We start from the raw sequence: 23,032 nt of genomic DNA on the forward strand, positions 1-23,032 counted from the left end.
GGACACGAGACTGGGCCACCCCTGCTCTAGGGCTGAGAGCTATCTTTTGCTGACTGATCTCTCAGGGCTTATGCAGTTTGCCAGACCCCCAGAGGGCTTGCCTTGTTCCTCATTGTGCATCGCAGTCCCCAGGCACGGGGAGACTAGCAGGAGCTTCTGCATGTAGCCTGGTCCTCTGTAGTGCTGAGCATTGAGTTTGACTCCATGTAAGCTCATTAGGGGAAGAAAGCAGCTTTAGAGGATGTGAGGGATTTGGGCAAAGAAGTCGGGCAGGAGCAGGGGAGGTGATGGCTGGGTGAGAAGTGGGGCTGCTAAGAGGGTAGGAGGGATGGGAGTTTCCCAAATCATCAAATATGATGCTACAGGAGCTCCTTATCAGCCATTCTGCTTTAATTTGCTGCTGTCTCTTCCATGAAGTCATTTGGGGATCCCCCATCTCTGTGGAGATCCTGAGTGCCATCATTCTGCCCTGAGTCTCCAGCTAAGGAGATGCTGAGACTCATCTCTGCTCCGCTCTGCAGACACTGGGCACAGAGGCAGCAGGTTTGGGCTCTCCTGACTCTGGGTCCTAGCTCTCACCTCCAAAATATGGGTGCAGGATCTGGCCCCACACCAAAGGCAGAGGCCTCTTGGCTACCGTTCGGCCCTCCCCGGCCGCAAGCAGGGAGCTCCCAGCTGTTCTCAAGCATGTCCTTTAAAGGCCTTCTCGCCTCCAGCTCTTCCCTGGGCACATCCTTCTGCCTCAGGACGACTTCACTTTCCCCTCTGGCAGAATCTGCCCGCCTGCAGCTTGACCGTGCGGGGCCCCGCACCTCTTGACCCACCATCTGCCAGCCACGCAGCCTTCCCTGACCCACTCCTGGCTCTGCCAGGGACCATACAGCGCTGAGTGCCGGGTCCGAGCTGGGTGATCCTGCGTCTGCCTACAGCTGCTTGAGACAAGTTCAGGCTGGTAACGACCTGGGGAGCATTTGGTGGAGCCACCAAGGCGAGGGACAGTGCTGGGGCTGGCTGCCGGGGGTTCTGGGTGCCACGCTGGGCAAACGAGCTGCTTGTGTCTGTGCTGTCATCCGTAAAACAGAGCCAAGGAGCAGCTGCAAGGCTGCCTGAGCTGCAGCTCTCCCTGCCACAGAGCTTTGCAGCAGGGACCAGCCCCTCGGAAAACTGATGAGTTTTGACTGGTCCTTGGTGGGCTTCCAAGCCCTTGGATGGAGGTGTCAGGGACAATTTCCAGGGTATAGGCATGAAGTGGACTTGCTGTGGCAGATGCAGAGTGCTGGTGGCTTTATCACTTCCATCAGGGCTGAGCAGGCTCTGGGAGATGTTGATGGCCTCATTTGGCATGGGGGCAAGGCTTTGCACAGGCATGTAAGGCTTCACCCAGTCCCTGCTCTCTGTCCTCTTCAAATTCTGCTGCATTCTGTATCCCAGATGAAAAAAAAAAAAAAAAAACATTTCCTCTGCCCCATATCTGCATGGGTGTGGGCATGGGCATGCACATGGGCACAGCTTCCAACATGACGTCCTGCAGGAGAGTTGCTGCTACGGAGTCACTTCACCATGGGCTAGGAGCGTGACTCTGTGGACTTTCTGCCAGCTTCTTCTGAGCTTTAAAGATTCCAAAACAGCTTAAATGAGATGTCCAAACTCTCTTGGCCTCAGGAGTCTCTTACATTTGTCTATCTGGGGACCAGCCTGGCTCAGGAATCACTATCCCCTGCTTAGGGTACAGTGGGCTGCTCCTGCTCTGCACTGGGTGCTCACACCTGTGGGTGAGTGCAGACACCTCTGACCTAGGGAGATAACCCACATCAGCAGGCCCTAGGCAAGGGCTCAACCCCGTGGGAGGGAAACAGGGCGGGGTGGCTAGCAGGTAGGTCCACCCTCAGCGCTGCACAGAAATGGGGCTTGTGTTCAGTCCCTTGCTCACCTCGTCCAGTGCCCACTTGGATCCCAGCAGCATCCCCCCTGGATTGCAGCAGACCTCCCCACTTCTTTTCCCACAAATGCTGCCACGCTGAGTAGAGGTGCTCAGAGCTCCTGCTGGGTGAGAAAAATGCTTTAAGAATATAACATTTAGAGGCGTTCTCCCATCTGTGCTCAGCTAATGTGTGCCTCTCGTGCTAGATGTGCAGGCCCTGCAGCTCTGCAAATGAAGCCGCTTGCAGGGGCCTCGCTGGGAGAAGGGCAGGAGGAGACCCAGGGACGCCAGTGGCGGCAGCGACAGAGGACAAGCTGCCAGCCCAGCCCCTTGCCTCGGAGGTATGTGCATGAAGAGCTCCCGCCGTGTTCTCAGGGTGCTAACAAGGATGGGGACAACGGTGCCAGGCAAGGGGGGGATGCTGATGGGAGCATCACCCAACTCTGAAGTACTGAGTAATATTTTGGCACAGCAGCCCCTTCTCCTGTGACCTCTGCTCCCAGGGAATGATCCTCAGGCTTGCAGGGAGGAGAGGGAAAAAACTGTTGTAGCACTGTCCAGAGCTGGGAGCAGTTTGGGGTTCAAACCCTTTCCCAGATGGGCGCTGAGCTCCAGCACAAGGCTTCAGAGGACTGATTGCACAGCAGCTCCTGTATCTCCATGCGCCTCTGCCTCACCTGATTTGCCACCCCCATCATGTTCCAGCATCCCCAGCCCCAGTGAGCAGGGCTGCTGCAGAGCTGCCAGACTCTGTTGCACCCAGGACAAGAGTTTGGGGTGGTGAGGTCATCCTGATTTAAGAGGCAAGAGCATGGGCCAAGGCCTGCTGTCCCTGTGGTGGCGTGAGATGACACCTGAGCTCTGCCAGCAGCGTGTTTGTTGTGGTGCTTGCAGCGAGGTCTGGCTTGCAGCTAGGGCCAAGAAAACTAAACCCTGATGTGTGGCAGCCACAGAAGCAGATGGGGCTGCTCTGCCCGTGTCAAGGGCAGCAGGGATGGACAGAGATGAGGACAGGCTGCAGAGGATGCTCAGAGAGGACCCAGGTCCAGAGCAGCATCCTGTCAAGGGATGGCAGAAGGAGTGGGATGCACCCTCTGCTGCTGGAATTCCTTTGGACCTTATTCTGGTTTCTCTCTGCAGGGAGCAGCAGGTAGAGCTGCCCAGACTCTCCGTGTCTCCAAATGAAGGTAAAGGCATCTCAGGCTGGGAACAGGGGCAAAGGGATGAGTTTTACATTCTCCCTTCCATGAGCACCATTGCATGGATCCAGAAAGAGACTGTCCCACAGCCCAGCAGCACTCCCCTTCCAGCCCTGGCACCCCAACCTCGATCTCTCCTCCCCCTTCCCTGGCCCAGGCTGGCTGCAGTCCCCTTAGACACACAGGGGTATTCTGGAGAGCAGTTGCCATCCTGTACCTCCTGAGAGCCTGCAGAGATGCTAGTGGTGCTTTTAGGTGTCCCCTGAAGTAGTGCCACATTGGAGGGAGCGTGCTGCTGCCCAGCTCCCACCACCCTTTCTGACTCCAGGGAGGATGAGCAGTCCCCATGGGCAGCCAGACAGGGCTCTGGCCAGGAGTGAGCAGAGTGTGGAGTGCATGGAAGAGGTGAGAATGAGGGGAGGGTGATGGGTTGGAGGCCTCTTCCTTCTGTGACCCCTTGGGCTTGACTGGACCCCCAGATGCTTGATGCTGCTCTTTTTGGGGTGTGTCCAGCATGAGGTGAGTGGGTTGCTCTGATAGTGTCCTTCTGCCCTTCAGGTACCAGGCATGGACAAGCAGAAGCTGGCTGTACATACTGGGGACAGTGATGGGACCGAGGCAGGTGGGTGAATCCCCATCCCACACCCTAGCTGAATCCTTTTAGGAGAAAGCATGAAGCAGTTGGGGATGAGTGTGGGAAGAGTGTGGCCTAGTGGGGTTTGGTGGGCTCCTTTGGAGGGGACGTGCAGAAGGCGGCCTGGCCTGGGAGGACCTGCAGCCCCACTGATGCTGGAGGAAGGACTGGGACAGTCCCACACTGTGGACATCTCCCTGCTGGGTCAAGAGAGCAGACAGAGAAAAAGGTGCTGAGGAATAGCCTTCATGTGTGGTCTTTCCCACGGCTTTGCTACCTTCCTGCAGATGTAGAAACCCTGGAGGAGCCACTGCTGAGTCTTCCCAGTGAGCTGTTGGTGCTGGAGAGATTAGGCTTGCACAGGTAAGACCGGTAAACACCTGCATCCCTGAGGGAATATGGGACAAGGGGTACATGTGGTCCAGGGACTGGACTTTCCTTTTTTCACTGCACAAGACCTGCTCTCTAGGCAAAGCATTTTCAGTGTGTGGTCCCCATGGTGCCTCCAACCCTGAGGGAACTTATCTTTCTGCAGGGCAGCTTTGACAGAGCAGGATGTGGAGGTGAGGACTACCAGGTGGGCGGAGGAAGGAGGGCAGAGATATGGACATTTTGCTGGCTCACAGTCCCAGGGCTGTCCCCTGCTCCTGGCCACCCTCCAGGCACTGCAGTCTCCTGGCAGCTGCCTTACAAATCCCTCACCTGGTGATGCTGTTGGCATTTAATGGCAGCTGCATTTCCACAGCTTCTGTGTACCCAGCAACCCCACAAAGTGCTCTGCAGCTCACCCAGATGTCCTCAGCCGGGGAGGTGGCAGAAGATGTGCTAATAAAAATAATTTTCCTGTGAGTGCCAGCACTGAGTCAGGCCCCACTGCCAGCCAGGACCTGCAGCAAGTGCCAGTGTCTCCCTGGTGTCTGCTCTTGCCAGGAGGACCTGGGATTTCCACACGTTGTCAGCTGTGTCTTGCTCAGGCAGGCAGCTCACAGCGATTGTGCCCAGCATGCAGCAACCTTATAAGCAAGTTCTAATTATCCTTAGTACTGTCCTGCTTGGTGGTCTGTCTGTGCCTTGGAGACAGTAATGTGTGGCCCTGGTGGCTTCCCCTTCACCCTGTTTTCTACCTCTTGCCCTCTCACCCCACAGGCAGCCTTTGCCCACCTTGCTCTGGCTTTTCGCTGTGACATGTTCACTCTGCAGCAACGAGTGCAGGTGGAGAAACGGGCACGGGATGCAGCAGAGGAAAATATCCAGGAGGAGCTGGGGCAGTGCCATGGTGCCCTGGAGGTAAGTGGGCACCAGAGCACGGTGATGGCATCTGCTGACAATGAGACAACTCAAAATCCTGGCTCTCACAGCTCCATCCTCTCCTTCTGTGATACCATGACCAAATGGATAGATGAAGGCAGAGCTGTGGATGTCACACACCTTGACTTCAGCAAGGCTTTTGATACTGTCTCCCACAACATCCTCATAGAAAACCTCAGGAGATGTGGCACAGACTGCTGGTCTGTGAGGTGGATTGAAAACTGCTTGACAACAGAGTTCAGAGAGTTGTCATCAGTGGCACAGAATCAAGTTGGAGGCCTGTAACAACTGGTGTTCCCCAGGGACCAGTATTGGGTCCAGCTTTGTTCAGTATCTCCATCAACAACCTGGATGAGGGCACTGAGTGCACCCTCAGCAAGTTTGCTGATGATACAGAACTGGGGGGGGGGGCTGACACCCCTCAGGCTGTGCTGCCATCCAGTGACATCTGGACAGGCTGGAATGTTGGACAAAGGCTAACCACATGAAGTTCACTAAGGATAAGTGCAGGGTCCCACATATGGGGAGGAATAACAACAGGAAGTAGTACAGGTTGGGGCTGCCCTAGTGGAGAGCAGCTCCGTGGAGAAAGACCTTGGGGTGCTGGTGGGCTGCCAAGAGAGCCAATGGCAGCCTGGGGGGCATCAGGGAAAGTGTGGCCAGCAGGGCTAGGGAGGTGCTTCTCCCCCTCTACTCTGCCCTGCTGAGCCCACACCTGGAATACTGTGTCCAGTTTTGGGCTCCCCAGTTCAGGAGAGACAGGGACCTGCTGGAGAGAGTCCAGTGGAAAGCCGTGAGGATGAGTAAGGGACTTGAGCGTTTTTCCTATGGAGAGAGACTGAGAGCCCTGGGGCTGTTTAATCTGGAGACAGCTGAGAGGAGATCTGTTCAATGCATACAAATATCTGAGGGGTGGATGGGGCCAGTCTCTTTTTGATGGTGAGCAGCAATATGACAAGGAGCAACGGGTACAAATTGGAACAGAGGTTTCACCTCAAGATGAGGAGAAACTTCTTTACAGTGAGGGTGGCAGAGCCCTGGAGCAGAATGCCCAGAGAGGTTGTGGAGTTTCCTCTGGAGACCTTCAAAACCTGCCTGGACGCATTCCTGTGCGAACTACCCTGGGCGATCCTGCCTTGGCAGGGAGGTTGGACTGGGTGATCTCTGGAGGCCACTTCCAACCTCTAAAGTTCTGTGTCTCTGTGATTCCACAGAAGCTGAGCCCATTCTGCACCGACATGGGCTGCAAGGAGACACTGGAGCAGCTACAGTACAGCCTGACTGTGCTGGCAGCTGCTGTTGAGCGGGCAACCAGAGCTGCAGAGAAGTTGGGGGCTGTACATCAGGTCTGTGCATCTCTTGGGAGACCCCCCACCAGGGCTGGGAGGGCTGGAGGGTGCTGCAGCTGGGCTTGGGGAACCAGTGCTGGCACTGACCTCATGTTTGCATGTACCAGGCTGCAAAGGATCTGCCTGCCCTTAGGAGCAGGCAGGACATGCATTTGCACTCCCCAGCTGGAGGCACTGATAAGATACACAGTGAGGGGCTGGTAGGCTCCTTCGGGACTGGGAGATGTGGGGCCTGATCCCCCATCCTGCCTGCCTGCAGGAGGCCCGGATGAGCCGAGCAGCAGAGGTGATGGTTCAGCACGTGGAGAACCTGAAACGGCACCGCCTGCGTGAGCACACGGAGCTGGAGGAGATGAAGCGCCTGATCCAGCAGAACTCCCACAACCGGCAGCTGGCAGAGACCCAGGGTGAGGTGGGCTCTGCACCAGGGCCTGCATGGGCTGGCATTCAGTCCCAGAATTCCCCAGGGGGTCAGTATGATCCCATGCTGCAGAGCTGGTGTGTTGTGCAAGCTCAGGATTGGGGGTGGGTGACAGCTGGGACAACTGGGACTGATGATGACAAATGTGAGGGGCCAGTGTAACAGCAGACACAGTGTGAGAGTAGGTGCTGGAGGCTGCAGAGACATCATTCCACAGCCCAGCTGGGAACGTGGGGCAGAAGGGCAAGGCGCACACAAAGGACACTCTGTCCCTGGATGCCAATCCTTACACACCCCATTGCTACACATGCAAATGAAGTCCCCCTGGTCCCCTGGGGCACCTTGGAGACTTGTGCCAAGCACAGAGCACATGGGCAGGACAGCTTTCAATGGGAGAGAAGTTTGCAACCATCTGTGCATCCCTCTGAATTTTGGAAGGTGACATAAAGCAGCTTCATTTTGCCACCAGATGACATGGAGCCATGGCTGAGGCCTCATCCTCTGATGCGAACCTTCCAGCAGGTAACTGGTCCCAGTTCAATGGCACTGGAGTCCCCTCCGCAGCCATGCCCTGCTGCTCTTTCTCACCCAGTGGTCCCCGCACTCTTGCTAGTCCCTGGACAACGCCACTCCTGCCAGCTGCTTGCTGCAGATGAGGTCTGCTAGAAATTGCCAGAGATGAGGCAAAAAGTAGGGATAGCCTCAGAGGGTTGTGAGGAGACAGGCTGCCCAGGGATGAGGAGTTCTCTGCTTTGCAGGGTCATTAGCACCAGAGCTGCAGGCTTGGCTGTTCTCTAGCACCAGCTCAAATCTGGCACCGATTCCCCAAAAGCTCAAGAGGTAGGGGAGTGCTCGGGGAGGGGCCTATGCCACCCTGCCAGCACAGCTTGAAGCAGTAAGGACAAATGCAAACCTTCTGGTTTTGACCTCCTCTCATCTCCTCTCAGCTTTGCCTCATAGCTCCAGGGCTGGTGGGATGTTGGAAGTGGCCTTTCTCCTTGGTGTCCCTTGCTATGCTGGGGAGGCAACAAGAGTAGAGGGGACAGGAAACAAAGGGAGGCAGTTGGCACAGTGCTCACCCTCAGCCACTCCATTGCAGGGGTCTGCCCGCCGCAGAGTCAGCATTGCCGTCATCCCCAAGCAGCTCTTGGTAAGGACATGGGCAAGGCGGGGCTGGACAGGAGCTGTGCCCTGCTCTCAGACATGTCACCAAGCTCTGTGCTACTGAGGGGCTGGGTTCCCCCTGATGCCCCCTTCGGCCTCCAGCCAGGTCCCAGCCAAGCAGCCCCAGCTGGTGAGCTGGAGAGGGCCCAATGCCAGCACAGCACCCAAAGGTAACCATGCTGGGTGGCAGAGGCCACATCACCAGCTGCTGCTGGCCGATGGAGCACAGCACCTCATCCCCTCCCTCCACAGGAGCAAGCTGGAGCTGCAGGGTCAGAGCAGCACTGTGACTGAGGAGTTGGCAGCAGAGGTGGACAGCAGAGGTTCAAGTGCAGAGGTCACGGAGCCAGAGCAGCTTGGGCATACGTGAGCACCACCCTGTGTGTGCCCAGCATCCCCCCCACAGCTGGTGGACTCTCTGTGGTCCCATATTGGCCAGCATATGGGAAATGTGCTGGGAGATTTGTTGATGGAAGCTGAGATATTGTTTGGCTGCCCAAACTCAGTTCTGCTCTGCCTCAGCTTCTGCAGTACATTGCAGTCACCCGTGCCCTCCTCAGGCCTGTTTCATTTGGATTTGCAAAACAGCCAGTGAAGTTTGGGATGGAGTCAAACTCCTTCTTCATCCCCAGCTGGGCTGGAGATGGGGTTTGCTCTCCCTGCCTGGAAGACAAGTGTCCCTGGTCACCTTCTCTCCAGGTCCAAGGGGTCTCCAGGAGAGCTCTGGCAGCCGTGGTTGTTCTTCCCGCAGCACTACTGGGTTTTCTTCTGGCTGCTTCTCTTGAGCATCACTTTCCTCGTCCTCATTCACATCCTGGAGCTGCAATCGCTGCAGCCTGCAGCATCGCCCAAAGCCTAGCCAGAGCCGGGAGGCAGCTGGGAGGTGTTCCCTCTCCATCACTGCTCCTGCCTCACACCATGGAACACCAAAACGCTAGAATAATAAAATTGGAGGAAAACCAAGGAATTGTAATGCTGGAGCAGGGGGGCACAGGCCGTGCTCAGACCTAAGGTATGGTTGGCAATTCCTTAGTGGTGCAAGGGGCTCAGGGAGCTGCAGGCACCCTAACTAATGCTGTGAGTTTGCTTGTTCTCTTGGCTGGGGACAGACCAGGCTGCCCATGGCCAGTAGGTCTGCATCAGAGCTGTGTCCCACCGTGCTGGCCAGGTGCCCTCTGCCACGGCACCTTCTTGGTCCCTGCTGTAATTGAAGATCTAAGGCTGCTCTGTTGCTGCCCGCGGCACAATGCTGGGGATGGAAGGCGCGGGCCAGCGCTCAGACTTCCCCCACGGCACCGCGGAGGCCTCACACACGGAAGGAGCCCACCGGCGGCTCGCAGCCCCAGAACTTGCGTGGGCTTCCTCGTGCCCGAGCCCAGCAGCTCCGCAGCAGGCTGGGTGGGCTCAGCGCGTTCCGGCCGAGCTAAGGTGGAGAGGTCCTTGGGGGAGGGGCGGTGGGGTGTCTCCACGAGGACCGCCAAGAGGAGGCCCGAGGGTGCGGTGGGAGAGAGCGACGGAGGTGCTGAGCTGCCCGGCCCCGCTCACCGCGGCCACGGAGACTCCGCCCGCTGTGGCAGCTCGCCCCGTGTCCCTGAGTCACCACGGCCCCAGCGTCGTGACACATTATCTCCGTGTGTCCCCGGCCGCGAGCCCCTTCGTCGTGACGCCGACCCCAGCATGTGCCCAGCGGCCAGCAGTAACCAGAGGACGTTACCATCAGAAACCAGCAGCGATCTGCGGTGACCCCGGCGACTCCATCCTCTGCCCCAAGGTACCTTGACCCCGGCGGCTCCATCCTCTGCCCCAGGGTACCTTCGTCCCACCGAGGTTATTCCTATCCGGGATCCCATCTGGAACGTAATCCCAAAAGTTTTCCAGGAGGGCTGTGGTGATTTGGGACAGAGGTCAGGGATCCGGGCTGGCATCGAGCAGGTCCCTTCATGCCCACAACTCCCTTCTGGCCCCTTTTTCTAGCTGGGGGGGAAGGAAGTGGCCAGAGCCGTGGCGGAAAGCGAAGCTATTTGGTTTCATCACTTGAATCTTTTTAGTTTGCTTTACATAAAGACTGGTTTCTCACCGCAGAATTCAAAGCACTCACCTGGGTGGTGCTGTGCATCCCCTCCAAAACCTCCCGTCGTGGGGAGGGCGGGGCCTGTCCGGTGGGGGGAGGGTGGTGGTGGTGTCAGCCTTCAGCAGGAAAATAAACCCGCAATTGCAGCACCATTTGCAGCGGCACAAAGCAGGAGCAGCCCACCCGACCCCGCCAGCACCGCGTCCCAGCAGCCAGGGCGCCTGGATCCCCCCGGCCGTGGGGGATGGGGAGGGGAGGGGACAGACGGATAAAGAGGGAGGAGAGCGCCAGTCCGCAGCTGCTTGCGGAGGCGAAGCCCGTTTCCTGCTCATCCTCGCCCTTCGAGCAGCCTTGAGCCCCTCCCCAGCCCCCGGGCTCTGCCTCAGTTTCCCTCTCCGAAAGGCTCTGGAGGTGAGTGGGGGGGCGGCCACGGGCAGCGCATCCCTGGGGAGATAGGGGAGTGAAGACTCTGCTGTCCCCTCCCCGTGCCCATGTTCCCAGCTCTCGCTGGGATGTGGGCACGGGAGAGGATAGCGTCTCTCTGGCTGGTCCCCTACGCTCCGGGCTGTGCAGGGTGGGAATGGAGGTGGGAATGTTGCCAAATCCGAGGGGTGATGTCGGGGTGCTGGGAAGGAGTGGGGTGTGGGGGGGCTGTCCTGCGTGCCCCCGGGTCACCCAGCAGGAATGCTCGATGGCAGAGTGGCAGGTCCCTCCCCACAGCTTCTCCTGGAGGGAAGCAGGGTCCCCCCCCACTCCCTCCTTGCTGCTTTTCCCCTCCAGCCTGTGGGCTCTGCTCCCCCTTTGACAAAGGGAAAAGAGAGCAACACCCACTCTTCTCGACGCCATTCCCAGTACCAATCAGTGCTTCCAGTGCCAAGTGAGATGGGGGTGGGAAAAACTTTGCCAAGTGCTTTTCTCCCATTCCAGTGACTCCACCCAGTCCCATGGGGACAGGTGCTCCCTGGACCCCCCACGGTGGAACTTTGGGTCTGTGCCCCTACCCTGGAGTTGAGAGTAGAGTACACATTCACGCCCTGTGCCTGGGCCGGATGAAGTTCCCAGTACATTTCGGTAACTGGACTTGGGTCTTAGCACTGTACCCCAAGACACAGACCACAGAGAGAGGCAGGAGGAAGAAGGGGATGTGGGGTGTGAAGCCTGGCTGGGAACAGACCAACACTAGAAATTCTGCTTGCCAGAGGCACTTCTTACCATGAGATTGGTGCTGGCCAGAGGGGCAAAGCTGAGTAGCCAAAACAGGGGGGACAGATTTGCTTCCTTTGCTAAATGTTGTCTTCTGCCCAGGGCTTCCTGGGACATGGCTGAGCTGTGGTCTGTGGATCCCCTGCAAAGGGTAACACCAGAGTGTCCCAAACTGCCCATTTCTGCCGACAGCAGTTGCAGGGTCCTGCACCTCTGAGGGGGGGTTTTGCCCTGTGGATTCCAGGGAGGGTTGTTATGCAGCCTTGAACAGGAACCCGCTCCGCCGCTACACCCCTGCTGCTGCCAGTCTCTGCCCTCGACAGTGCTGGTGCCAGATTTGTCCTCTCTCCTTACCCATGCTCCTCACAGCTCCATGCTGGGCACTTGCTAAGGGATCTCATCTGGGGTGTGCTCATGCACCCTCATTCCCAGCTCAAACCAGAGGAACTAGCAGAGGTTCTTTTCCTCCTTCCAAGGTTCAAAACCCAGCCAAATTAGGGCAGGTTTCCATGGCATGAGCCAAGGCAGTATGCCCACTTGGTCTTACACCTGGGGTGGTTGTTCTGAGCATAGCAATGGTGGGAAGAGCTATTCCAGTACCAGCTTCACTCAACCCAAGGCTTGGGTTGACCCCAAACGGGATCTTTGGCCAAGCTTTTGAGTGGCAACAAGAATACCTCTGTCTTCCCTGACAGCCTTGGGGCCATCCCAGAATTTTACGGAAGGATTTTTTTGGATCCTGTCTGCCTCAGCAGCTTGGCCCAGGGGTCTTCAAGCTGGATCCCAAACCCAGAGCAGCCTGGTTCATGCTGAGAGCCAGCGCAGTGATGAGGCAAGGTGCTCATCTGGAAGGGAATCTACTGCTGATGGAAATCCGCCCAGCTTTCACTAGCTCAGTATGGAGCTGTGTCCTTTTCCACCACATTTCCACATGCCTGGAAGACAGTGAGATCACAACAGCCTAGCACCACCAGGGTTGTTCCTCCACCATCTCCCAAAGGGCTGCTCCTCTCCATGCAAGGACAGTGGGGGGGACCCTGACCAGCAAAGCGTGATGGGGTGTCCCTGCTCCAGGGATGCTCTCCATCTACCAATCCCTCGTAATGTCCCTATGGGCTGCATGTCTGCAGCCACCCCAGCTAGAACCATTGAGCTGAGTCAGGGTTGGCTGCAACCCCCCACAGTTCCCCACCTCTGGCCCCCAGGAGAAGCTTTAAGGGAAGGCAAAAGGGGAGAGCAGAGCTGGAAGCAGCCTTCTGTGCTGGCACTGGCCTTTGGGAGCTGCAAGCTGTCTATGCATCTAACCTGCAGGAGCTGAATATCCTGGGGATTTCTGTCCTTGTGTGCAGTTGCTGGGGGTGGTTTAAGAGTGTCAGAGGGGATGCAGTGTCCTGGCATGAGTGGCACTTCCATAAGAAACTTGGTGAAACACAAGGCTTGTTCTGCCTTCTTGAGGCCTCCCTGCCAAAGCTTTACCAGACACCATGCTCCTCCCGACGTTATGTCTGGGGGGATGTTTTTTTTTCTCAGAGCCAGGAGGTGATGATGCTGGAGTGGGTGCTCCCAAGCAAGGCAGCTACCTTTACCCCACCCCCATGGGGCTGCTGTGTGGTGGTGTGGAAGGCACTGGTGCAGTAATGTGAGCTCCTGGGGGAAAACCCCTTGTGCTCAGGCAGCACAGGACACTGGAGCCTGCCCAGCCAGTGGTGGAGGAGGGCAGGTGGCTGAGGACATGCGTGCACACTCTGGTGAGGCTTGCAGGTCTGCCTCAGTTTCCTGAGGCTCATCCTGTTCCACGAACAGAGCCAGAGGGCTGGTACCACTTGGGCCAAAGGCAGAAATCTGTCCCCAGGTCTCGCAGCCCTGCCGTGAATGCATTGCTTGTGTCCTCTGTCCCCACACTGCTGCTCTGGGGACCAGTGAGTGCCGGCTCCTGCTCTGGCCCCCAAATGGATATTTTATCCGTGTGTCTGCCCAGGAAGGAAGAGGTTAAAAATGCCAGCATTTCCTGGCTGCGGTGCTGGGGAGGGAAGGTGACCTGCAGAAATGCTTTTGCATCCGCTGTGGCTCCAGCTGACCTTGCAGAGTGCCTGCGGGTGTCAGGAAACTGCTGGAGCAAGACTGAACTTAAAACCCTGCTAGAATTTAGCCTTTTCAGCTCAATTATAAGCCCAGGTTTAAACAACTGCTTTCCCCTACCCCACTAAAGGCGGCTTGGCTCAGACATGGCATCCTTCCCTTTCTGGTGCCCTGCTGTGGGGCTGGAGCTGGCTGACACCTTCAGGGTGCCACCACATGCCCAGTGGTAACACCTAGCAATGAGAGGGCAAAGAGCGATGGTTCAAAGGTAGCAGTGCTCTGGTTTCCTGACTCTTTCACCACCAGTTCCTCTCTGGTGGTGCCACATCTCCACCAGCTGCTTTGTTCGGTTGGGGGAGGTTTTTGCAGTCCCAGGCCATGGTGACGATGGTTGTAAAGGGCAAAGATTTGTGCTTGGAGTTGTGAGATAGAGGTGTAACTGGACAGATGCAAGGAGTGCTGATCCCCTCAGAAATGCCAGGAGGCCTGGGGGGGGGGGGGGGGGGGTGCTGCACCTCTCCTCGCTGTGGGTTCCTTGGCACAGTGGGGCTATTTGTGCAATGGCTTGTTCTTTTTTTTTTCCCAGCAGTGCTTCCTCTGTGCTAATCTGCTTCCTCCTGTGCCGCGGGTGGCAGAGGCAGAGGTGGTGCTGGGGGAAGTCTCTCAGGTTCAGTTGCAAAAGCCAGGCTGCTGGGATGGGTCCACTTCTGGTCCTTCCTGCCCAGGGGCGGATCTTGTTGGTTTCTGGGGCAACTGTGATTTGTCCCTGCAGCCAGGACCCCTCTGTCCCACCGTGAGGCTGAGAGTGAAGAGGAAGGAAGTGTCACGTCGCTCTGTTTCTCACTTCTGCAGGTACACAACGTATGGAGGGAAGCTGCTTGCTGCTACTGTAGCCTTCCCCGTCCCCTCCCCTGACGTCACTGCAGCAGGGTGACACCGTGGCTTGCTGGGTGCAGCACTCCAGGGAGGCTCCACCAGCTGCTGCTGGGAAGGGCCCCCGTTTTGGCAGCACTGTCACCCAGCAGGGCCCCTGGCTGGGAAACCTTGCACCAAGACAGCAGGTCTGGTATGGGATGGATTTGAGGGTGCGGGTCCAGAAAGATCCCCTCTCTGCTTATCTCCATGGTCCTTCTTCAGGCTACTGGGTGAAGCAGGATGAATATGCCAGCTGAGGAGCCAGGCAACCTGGCCCATGCCACCTTTGAGAGATTCCTGCATGCCAGCGAGTGCCGGGAGGTGCTGGGCTGCTTTGGGGAGCTGTGCCAGCAGCTGGAGCTGCAGGGCAGTGGACTGCAGCTCTACCATGGCCTCAAGGCTGCCCTTAACTACTGGAGTGCCAAGGCCCTGTGGAGCAAGCTGGATAAGAAAGCTGGTCACAAGGACTATGAGCAGGGCACAGCCTGTGCCAACACCAAGGTACCATGGACATGGGGGTGTGGGGTTTGGGTCTCTCTTTTCCCTGGCCCCTACCCCAGGAGGATTCAAGATGTGCCAGGTGGGAGGTTGATGGAGTTTAATGGGACAGGGTGTTAATTACTGCTAATCCTCTTGTCATGGTGTGATGCCACCCTGGTGTCACCCAGCCAGTGATCCTCCCAGCTGCTCTTTGCTGGGGCATCCTATGGTGGGCTGTGAAGGGGCAGAGAGACCTGCGTGCCCTTTCCTGGGGGACTGGAGCATGTTGGTTTTAAGATGTCCCCACTGAGGGTGAGTTAGGATGTCCACATGAGGCCGAGGGACCCTCTTTCTGATCCTTTGTCGCAGAGCTTTTTGTCCTCACTACTGGTGCTCCCCTAGTCCCCCATACTCTGTGCAGGAGATAAAACCAAATCCTGGGTTTGAGACTGTTGCTGGTGAAGTCTCCCTGTTCCGGGGCTGTGGCAGGCAGCAGGTGCGCAGCTTATCTCATCCAGCACTTTAATTGCTGTCATGGCCCTGTGCAGAGGCAAGGTTCAGGCAGGCAGGGAGGGGGGCGACACTCCACACAGCCCCACTTCAGAGGGGAGAACCCAGCTTGAACCCTGGGGAAATGAGGGAAGAGTGGTAAGGGACAGATCCTAACTCAGGGGAGTTCCCACTGTCCATGGGTGGTGCTGAGCTCCATGGGGATTTTACCTAAATCCCTGCTCTTGGGTGTCCATCCCCTTTGTGCCACCCCAACCTCTTCATACTCCCCTGACCCCTTCACAGTGCCTGGTGGTGGGGGCTGGTCCCTGTGGGCTCCGGGTGGCCATCGAGCTGGCGCTGCTGGGTGCCCACGTGGTGCTGCTGGAGAAACGCGACTCCTTCTCCCGCAACAACGTCCTGCACCTCTGGCCCTTCACCATCCACGACCTGCGGATGCTGGGCGCCAAGGAAGTTCTATGGACGCTTCTGCACTGCATGCTGGACCACATCATGAGCTTCCTGGGGGCAGGTTGGAGACCAGCTTACTGTGGGGTGCAGCTCTGAATACCCCTCTCTCCCCTCGCAGGGTATCCGGCACTCCAGCTGATCCTGCTGAAGGTGGCTCTGCTGCTGGGCGTGGAGGTGCACATCAACGTGAGGTTCAGTGGCCTCATCCCCCCCTCGGGCAAGGCAGGCGGACAGGGTAAGGTATCGATAGGTGGCATCTGTAGGGACAAGAACAAGGCTGTGGGTGGCTGCTCTGCTCTCCCCACCCTGAAGCAGGTCCCAGCTAAGACCCAGCATGCCGATGACTGTCCTTGTCCCTACAGGCGGCTGGCGCGCTGTGCTGCAGCCTAACTCCTCTCCCTCAGCCACTATGAGTTTGACGTCCTCATCTCAGCTGGTGGTGGCAGATTTGTCCCTGAAGGTGACAGCAGTGGGTCCCTGCACCCCTGGGGACTAGTACTGGGTGGGCTGGTGGGCATTCACATCTCCCCCAATCCCACAGGGTTCAAGAGAAAGGAGACACGGGGCAAGCTGGCCATTGGCATCACCACCAACTTCATCAACCCGCCACAGCCGGGCAGAGGTTGGAGGTGGCCGAGATCAGTGGTGTGGCCAGATCTACAACCAGAGCTTCTTCCAAAACCTCTACAACAGAACAGGTCGGTGGGCCTGACCTGGGGGTGCTGATACTCCTTGTCCCCTCCTGGTGCAGCTGAAGGCACTGCTCTGGGATGTCCCCTGTGTGATTGGATGCATGCCCCTGCATGGTACTTGTGCTGGTTTAAGGCACCAGTAGTGCCACTGTAGGGGGGCATCTGAAGGGGCTGAGCATAGTGTGGGGGCTCCCCATGGCTGTGACTCAGCTCTGCCCCTTTTTCATCACCAGGCATTGACCTGGAAAACATTGTCTACTACAAGGACGACACTCACTACTTTGTCATGACAGCCAAGAATCAGAGCCTGCTCAAGAAGGGGGTCATCCTCCAGGTAAGGAGGGCAAGATCCAGCTCTGGGATCCTGTAGCAACAGAATGGGATGCAGACATGGGTGCATGACCATGCACCCCTGGGATAGTGAGGCTTCAGCAGCTGTGGCCAGTTCAGGGGAAAAATCTTTCGGGGGGGCTCAGTCCTGAAGCCAGTGGAGTGGCTTTGCCTTCCAGCTGGCTACACAGAGGCTGGGAGACAGCCACCAGCTCCTGCATCCCAGCCAACTTTACCCCATCCCTGCAGGACAAAGTGGACATTGAGGAGCCTCTTGGCCCAGAGAACGTCAACCGTGATGCCCTCCTTAGCTATGCCAAAGAAGCTGCCAACTTCTCCACCAACTACTGCCTGCCTGAGCTGGAGTTTGCCCTCAACCACCGGGCACTGCCAGACGTTGACATGTTCGACTTCACCTGCATGAGGCGCTCGGAGAACGCGGCGCTAGTGCGGGAGCACAACGGAGCCCGTCTGCTCCTCGGGCTGGTGGGCGACTGCTTGGTGGAGGTGAGGGTCCCCTTTCCAGCACCTCTGGGGGCCTCAGTTTCCCTTGTCCTTGAAACCTGTGTTGGTTGCAAGGTGTTTCCCCTTCTATAGAGCTTCTTGCTCCAAACTGGCCTAATGCACCACATCCCTGGGGGCAGACTCCCCAAGTCCCAGCAGTTGGGATGTTTTGGTGGGGTTATAGAATCAGAGTCACAGACTGGTTTGGGTGGGAAAGGACCTTCAAAGCTCATCCAGCCCAACCCCTTGCAGTCAGGAGGGGACATCTGCAGCTAGAGCTCAGAGCCTCAAATAACATGACCCTGGAGTGATACCAGGGATGGGGCATCTCCCACCTCTCTGGCAACCTAGGCCAGTGTCTCGCAACCTCAGCACAAAAAAAACTGTAACTTTATCTAGTCTGAATCTGCCTCTTAGTTCAAACCATCAGCCCTTGGTCCTCTCACAACAGGCTCTGCTCAAAAGTCTGTCCTCAGCTTTCTCATCCTCCTCAGGTCTCCCTGGAGCCTACAACCTCAACTCTCTCAGCCTGTCCTCACAGCTGAGAGATTCCAACCTTAGGGTTATCCCCTTCCCAGGCCCCACAGGAGAACTGGGGTGGGTTCAGGGTAGGGCAGCAGCCCAGGGCAGCAGCCCAGCTCCTCCCCAGACGCAGCTATACCAGCTGGGCAGGGACACAGCCACCCATCCTCTCCTCTTCCTCGGCGTCCTGCCGCCGCTCCCTGCTTTCATTCCCCAGCCAAGCCCAACAGTTTCCAGTCTCCTCCCAGCCACTCCAACCGGCACACGACTGCAGCTCCACCTCTCTCTGCTTTTTACCTTCACAGCCCTTCTGGCCACTGGGCACTGGCGTGGCCAGGGGTTTCCTTGCTGCCTTTGGATGCAGCATGGATGGTGCGGCGTTGGGCAGCTGGGATGCCCCCCCCTGGAGGTGCTAGGCTGAGAGGTGGGTGTCCCTATCCCACTGGGCCAGTGCTGGACTGAGCAAGGTTGTGGCACTGAGCCCAGTCCTATCCTTCCCACCCAGGGAGAGCATCTATCAGCACCTCTCACAGTCCTCCCAGACAACATCAACAGAAGAACATCAGCCAGTACAGCATTGACCCAGCCAAGCGCTATACCCCAACATCAACCTGCAGGCCATCAAAGGCCAACCAGGTAACCCTGACCAGGTCCTGCCATGGGGCAGCCACCCAACCCAGCCTCCTTAGCAGTCAGGGTGACATCAGTTTACATGGTCCTCTGTCCTCAGAGGTTGTGAGGCTGAAGCTGTTGGGTCCCCTGGGCATTGTTGTGGGATATTGGGTTCTGGGGATGTCCTGAAGTGTTTCTGAGAGTTCCTGTGTGGTGTTACTGGCTCTGTGCAAGTGACGGACCTGACAGTGGCATGTCCCCCATTGGCAGGTCCCGGGACCTCTACCTCGTGGGCATGGTTGATGTGGACCACAAGAGGAAAAATGACAACCAGCTCAGCACTGGTAGGAACAGTCAGCCCTACCTTGGTGCCCCCAGCACCAGGACCCCCCAATTCCTCTTGGCCGCAGCAGCTCCTGCCGTTTTTCCTCCCCATCCTTCTTGAGCCCTGGCTGGTGTCCAGCTGGCTGCCACGCTTCTTCCAGCAGCAGTTGTACTCCCATCCCAGTGACACTACCGGTTTCTGTTCCCTCTGCCCATGGCCCTGTGGGGCTACAGCTCCCTGTCTCCAGCTGCCTTTGCTGGGGGTGGGTTTTGTCCTCCTCCTCCTGGCCTGCAATAGTGCTGAGCTGTGAAATTGTAACCGATGCTTTAGCCTATGTGGGCAGGGTTGCATGGTGGGGTCTTGCATCACTCTCTGGGACCCCCTTCCCCACTATAGCACTGATGTTGGTGGGGGACAGTGGGGTGACGGAGTGTTCCCTGTTCTTTGGGATGGGGACACTTGTTGCCTCCCCAGCAGTCTCTGGAGATGGCCTATGAAGAGCTGCTGAGCTGGTGTCAGGCCAGCACGGCTGGGTACCGTGGAGTGGCTGTCACTGACTTCACCACCTCCTGGACCAGCGGCTTGGCTCTCTGTGCCCTTATCCACCGCTTCCACCCTGACCTGGTGTGAGTGCCTGGAATGCCCTCCACCCTGGGACCCCTACTCTGCAGAGCCCACCCTGACAGCACCCATGTCCCCTCACAGAGACTTTGATTCTATAGACCCCCAGGATCCCATCCAGATCCACCAGATGATGCTGGACAAGGCGGAGCAGGAGCTGGGCATCCAGCCTGTCCTCTCCAGTGCCGAGATGGCTGCCATGGCAGAGTCTGACCAGCTGGGGCTCATAACCTACCTCAGCCAGTTTTATGACACTTTCAAGACCTCTCCAGGTGTGAGATTTTGGGGGGGCGTTTATCCCATCCTGTGCTCCACTGAGGCTGGCTGGATGTCTCCAGCTTGTTAGGGTAAGTCCCACAAATATGGCTGTGCCCCCTCTGTGCAGAGGAGGCGGTCAGCAAGAAGCCACTGTCTCCTCGTGGCACACGAGGGGCCATCCTCTTCCTCAGCAGCTGCAGAAGAGCTGGAACCTGACACACAATCGTGCCCAGGTGAGGGACCCCCCACCTAGACCCTTAATCACACCCCAAAACCATGACCCTCCTCCCCATCCTAGTCACTCTTTGCATTCACCAGGACAATTCCCAGAAGGATGCTGAGACCAAAAGGATCTGCAGGGGACACCAAGGTGGGTCCCTTGCCCTGGGTACTTTAAGGGATGCTCTGTTGGGGCTGCAGCTGAACCAGGGAAAGAGCAGGGGACGGACCCCTCCTCTTGGGTTGCTTGTTAGGTGGACATGGGGGCTGGATGGAGACACTCCAGATGCTGCCACAAGCTGCCACAAACCCCCCACGATGCACCCAGAGCAGGTCAGTCCTTGTATTGTCCCTGGAGTGAGGGGACACAGCTCTTGACAAGTGGGTGCTGTGGGGACACTGGGGACTTGTGGGACTGAGCCAATGGCTGGGAGTGGGGCTGGTGCAAGAGAACACCCCACACTTCTGCTAGGCTCCTCCCTGCCTGCTTCCTGACCCAACTGGTTTTCCCCGGAGCCAGGACTTGCCGCTCCCCTTACTGGTGCCAACAAACCGAGCAGCCCAGACCCACCTCTGCAAAGCACTCCTTGGGCTGCCAGCAGAGCCCCGGGCCAGGGTGAGTGCCGGCCCCTGATATCACCTCAACGTGCCCTGTCCCCCACCACAGCCACTGGCCCGTGGGGACAGCAGTGACGCCTGCTACTTCTGCGGCCTCCGCGTCTACATCCTGGAGCGAGCCAGTGCCGAGGGACGCTTCTTCCACCCGCAGCTGCTTCCAGTGCCAGCGCTGGGCGGGGCCACCCTGCGCCTGGGCGACTACGGCTTCGACGAGGCGGGACAGTGAGTGGGCTCTGGGTGAAGGGGCTGCCCAGGACAGGGCTTGTCTGCCTTGCAGTTGTTGCATGGCTTTGGACACCGCTTCCACCTCCAGGTCATTTTTACTGCTCAATTCACTACCCCACTCCACCCAGCATGGACGTGCTCCGGATGAGCCCCCGGTGCTGTCTGATGGGGTAAGTCATTGTAAATCCTTATAGGTGGTGCAGGAAAGGCACTGTCATGGAATCATAGAATGGTTTTGGCTGGGACGAGGCCTTCACAAGCTCATTGAGTCCAACCCTGTGCAGTCAGCAGGGCAATTCTGCAGCTAGAGCAGGCTGCTCAGAGCCCCAAACAACCTGACTTGCAATGGTTCCAGGAATAGGGTAGCTCCCACCTCTCTGGACAACCCTGGGCCAGGCTCTCACTAATCTCTGTAAAAAATTTCCTTACGGGGGTGATGCTCAGGCATGGCCCTGTACTGAGCATCACCCTTTTGCTGCTGGCTATGCCCTAGGATGTCACTGCCACTGGCCTGCCCTTGAATCTGGGAGCCCATGTACATCCCCCCAAAGAGGGGGCACCCAGTCCCCTGCAGCCCCTGATAGCAGCCCCACAGCCAGAGAGGGAGCCTGGGACAGCAAGAAGATGCAGAGAATGCTGGAGACATGAAGCAGCAAGATACTGTTGCCATGGAGAAGCAGGAGGATGCAGGTGATATGGACGAGCAAGATGATGCTGGTAACTTGGAGGAGACAAAGGATGCTGTATGACATGGAGGAGCAGGAGGTGCTGGCACAGCCCAGCAGAGATGCGAGGGAGGAGGAGGGTCCCAGAATGGAGCCCCAAAGGTTGACAGAGGAGACTGAGAGTGGGGGGCAAGAAGGAAGATAGTCCTCTCACCGCTGGAGAAGTTCAAGCTGTCCCACACTGAACCTCGCCAGTGAAGCAGAGCCTGAGCCACCAAAGCCAGCTCGTTTGCGGCTCCAAGCCCACCTGAGGCTGACCTTGCCCTGTGGGGGGGAACAAGGCACCTGGGAGGAGGAGGACATAGCCATGGAAGGAGGTAGGTGGCTACAAGCTGGAGCCTGACTGAGCAGGGCTCTCTGTACCTCTGCTATCCTGCTGTGCCTCACGTTTTGCTTATGAGGCACTGACCCAAAATGGCTCTTCTTTGGGACAGCTTTGGAGGAGAGGTGGACAGTGAGGAAGAGGACACAGACTTTGGCACCATGACACAGTCGGTGAGTGCTTTCCCCTGAGTAGTGGCAGCCTCACCTTGGGCAGTGACTCGGGCTTCTGCCAGCACCCTCCTCTCACAGGAGGGCACGGGCGTCTGGCTCTGCTGTGGCTACCTGGGACTGGACCTCTTTGCCTGTGCCCCCTGGCCCCTCACAGCTCCTGAACCTGGGGCAAGATGGGAAACCAACCACGCTGGAGCGCACGTTCAACCGCCAGGCCCGGAAGGCCCAGACCAAGCGCTTCCGCAAAGCCCAGGTAGCTCCATAGGAGGAGCTGGGGTCCCCAGCCCAGGGCCATCCCCTGTTCCCTCCATCAGCTGCCTGGTGGCCACATCCCAGGAGGTGCCAGCCCCATTGGACAAGCATTGCCCCTCACAGGCCATCCAAAGGCGGCTGGAAGAGATCGAGGTGACATTTCGGGAGCTGGAGCAGCAGGGCATCAAGCTGGAGAAGTTACTCGGGAGGAGGGAAGGTAAGGCCAGGGTGGACAGGGCATCATGCCCCCCATTACCCAGTGTGGTCTGCACCCCACTCATACTCCCCCCTGCCCCACAGACACCCCCCAGAAGAGCAGAAGATGCGGTGGATGAACCAACTGCCTGTACCTGGTCCAGAAGAAGAACAACCTGCTGTCTGAGGAGTCAGACCTTATGATTGTGTAAGGCACTGGGGAGTATGCTCCCCGGTCAGTGTAGGGGGTCAGCTCACCCCAAGCCCAGTACCCAGCACCCCCTTTCCCCTCCCTACAGGGTGCAGGAGCTGAAGCTGGAGGAGGAGCAGTGGCAGCTTGACCAAAAAGCTCCGGTACTATGAGAGCAAGGAGGGTGAGTGCTGGCACGTGCCTGTCTGGCTCCCTGTGCACAGTGGTGGGGGAGCAGATCCGGGCTTGTTGCCCATCCAACCTGCTCCCAGCCCCCCTTGCTCCTGCAGAATCCCTGAAACACCCGAGGATCACATGGCTGCACAGGAGACCCTGGCACAGCTGCTGGAGGGTGGTGAGGAAGCGCGACACGCCTCATCCTCAGGCAGGAGGAGAAGCGCCTCAGTGAGCTGCAGGCCTGAGCCACGTAGTTCTAGAGCATGCGGGGACATAACGGTGGTCCTCCTGCCTTGGCATCACCCTGAGCTGCCTCCTGATTGTGGGGGATGCCTGAAGCCTCCCTGCAGCAGCTGCTGCAGCGATTC

The 23,032-nt window shown here is 57.9% G+C and overlaps 2 protein-coding genes across 6 annotated transcripts; both read left to right on the forward strand.

Annotated features, from left to right (window-relative positions):
- Positions 1-1,885: 1,885 nt before the first annotated feature.
- LOC135191319 (inositol 1,4,5-triphosphate receptor associated 2-like) lies at positions 1,886-8,947 on the forward strand. Of its 5 annotated transcripts, none has more exons than XR_010308794.1 (14): positions 1,886-2,262; positions 3,062-3,108; positions 3,449-3,525; positions 3,679-3,742; positions 4,042-4,117; positions 4,290-4,317; positions 4,901-5,041; positions 6,277-6,408; positions 6,671-6,818; positions 7,302-7,354; positions 7,932-7,982; positions 8,103-8,166; positions 8,249-8,362; positions 8,696-8,784. XR_010308794.1 is itself a non-coding variant. In XM_064173522.1 (14 exons), exons 1-14 carry the CDS (start codon positions 2,108-2,110, stop codon positions 8,853-8,855), a joined length of 1,314 nt encoding a protein of 437 aa, XP_064029592.1. In that variant the 5' UTR covers positions 1,886-2,107; the 3' UTR covers positions 8,856-8,947. The 5 variants fall into 5 exon arrangements, 4 of the variants coding, with proteins under 4 accessions (XP_064029592.1, XP_064029593.1, XP_064029594.1 ...); XM_064173522.1 differs by having other exon boundaries at positions 8,099-8,166; positions 8,696-8,947; XM_064173523.1 differs by lacking the exon at positions 7,302-7,354 and having other exon boundaries at positions 6,671-6,823; positions 8,099-8,166; positions 8,696-8,947.
- Positions 8,948-10,203: 1,256 nt separating this feature from the next.
- LOC135191364 (F-actin-monooxygenase MICAL1-like) lies at positions 10,204-22,717 on the forward strand. The gene is given in 32 exon segments (XM_064173590.1): positions 10,204-10,478; positions 14,202-14,410; positions 14,487-14,765; positions 15,540-15,704; positions 15,706-15,765; positions 15,840-15,939; positions 16,067-16,102; positions 16,105-16,164; positions 16,246-16,307; positions 16,309-16,402; positions 16,630-16,730; positions 16,976-17,233; positions 18,058-18,108; positions 18,110-18,161; positions 18,239-18,294; positions 18,296-18,402; positions 18,635-18,708; positions 18,775-18,785; positions 19,176-19,315; positions 19,395-19,582; positions 19,696-19,758; positions 19,761-19,801; positions 19,887-20,120; positions 20,455-20,627; positions 21,281-21,477; positions 21,480-21,532; positions 21,534-21,676; positions 21,790-21,850; positions 22,005-22,103; positions 22,226-22,330; positions 22,414-22,505; positions 22,597-22,717. Coding segments are annotated over 30 exon segments (3,201 nt in total). The 5' UTR covers positions 10,204-10,478; positions 14,202-14,410; positions 14,487-14,504; the 3' UTR covers positions 22,661-22,717.
- The last annotated feature ends 315 nt before the right edge of the window (positions 22,718-23,032 follow it).

This window comes from Pogoniulus pusillus, chromosome 39 (assembly GCF_015220805.1).
Source record: "Pogoniulus pusillus isolate bPogPus1 chromosome 39, bPogPus1.pri, whole genome shotgun sequence".
NCBI classification, from domain to species: Eukaryota; Metazoa; Chordata; class Aves; order Piciformes; family Lybiidae; genus Pogoniulus; species Pogoniulus pusillus.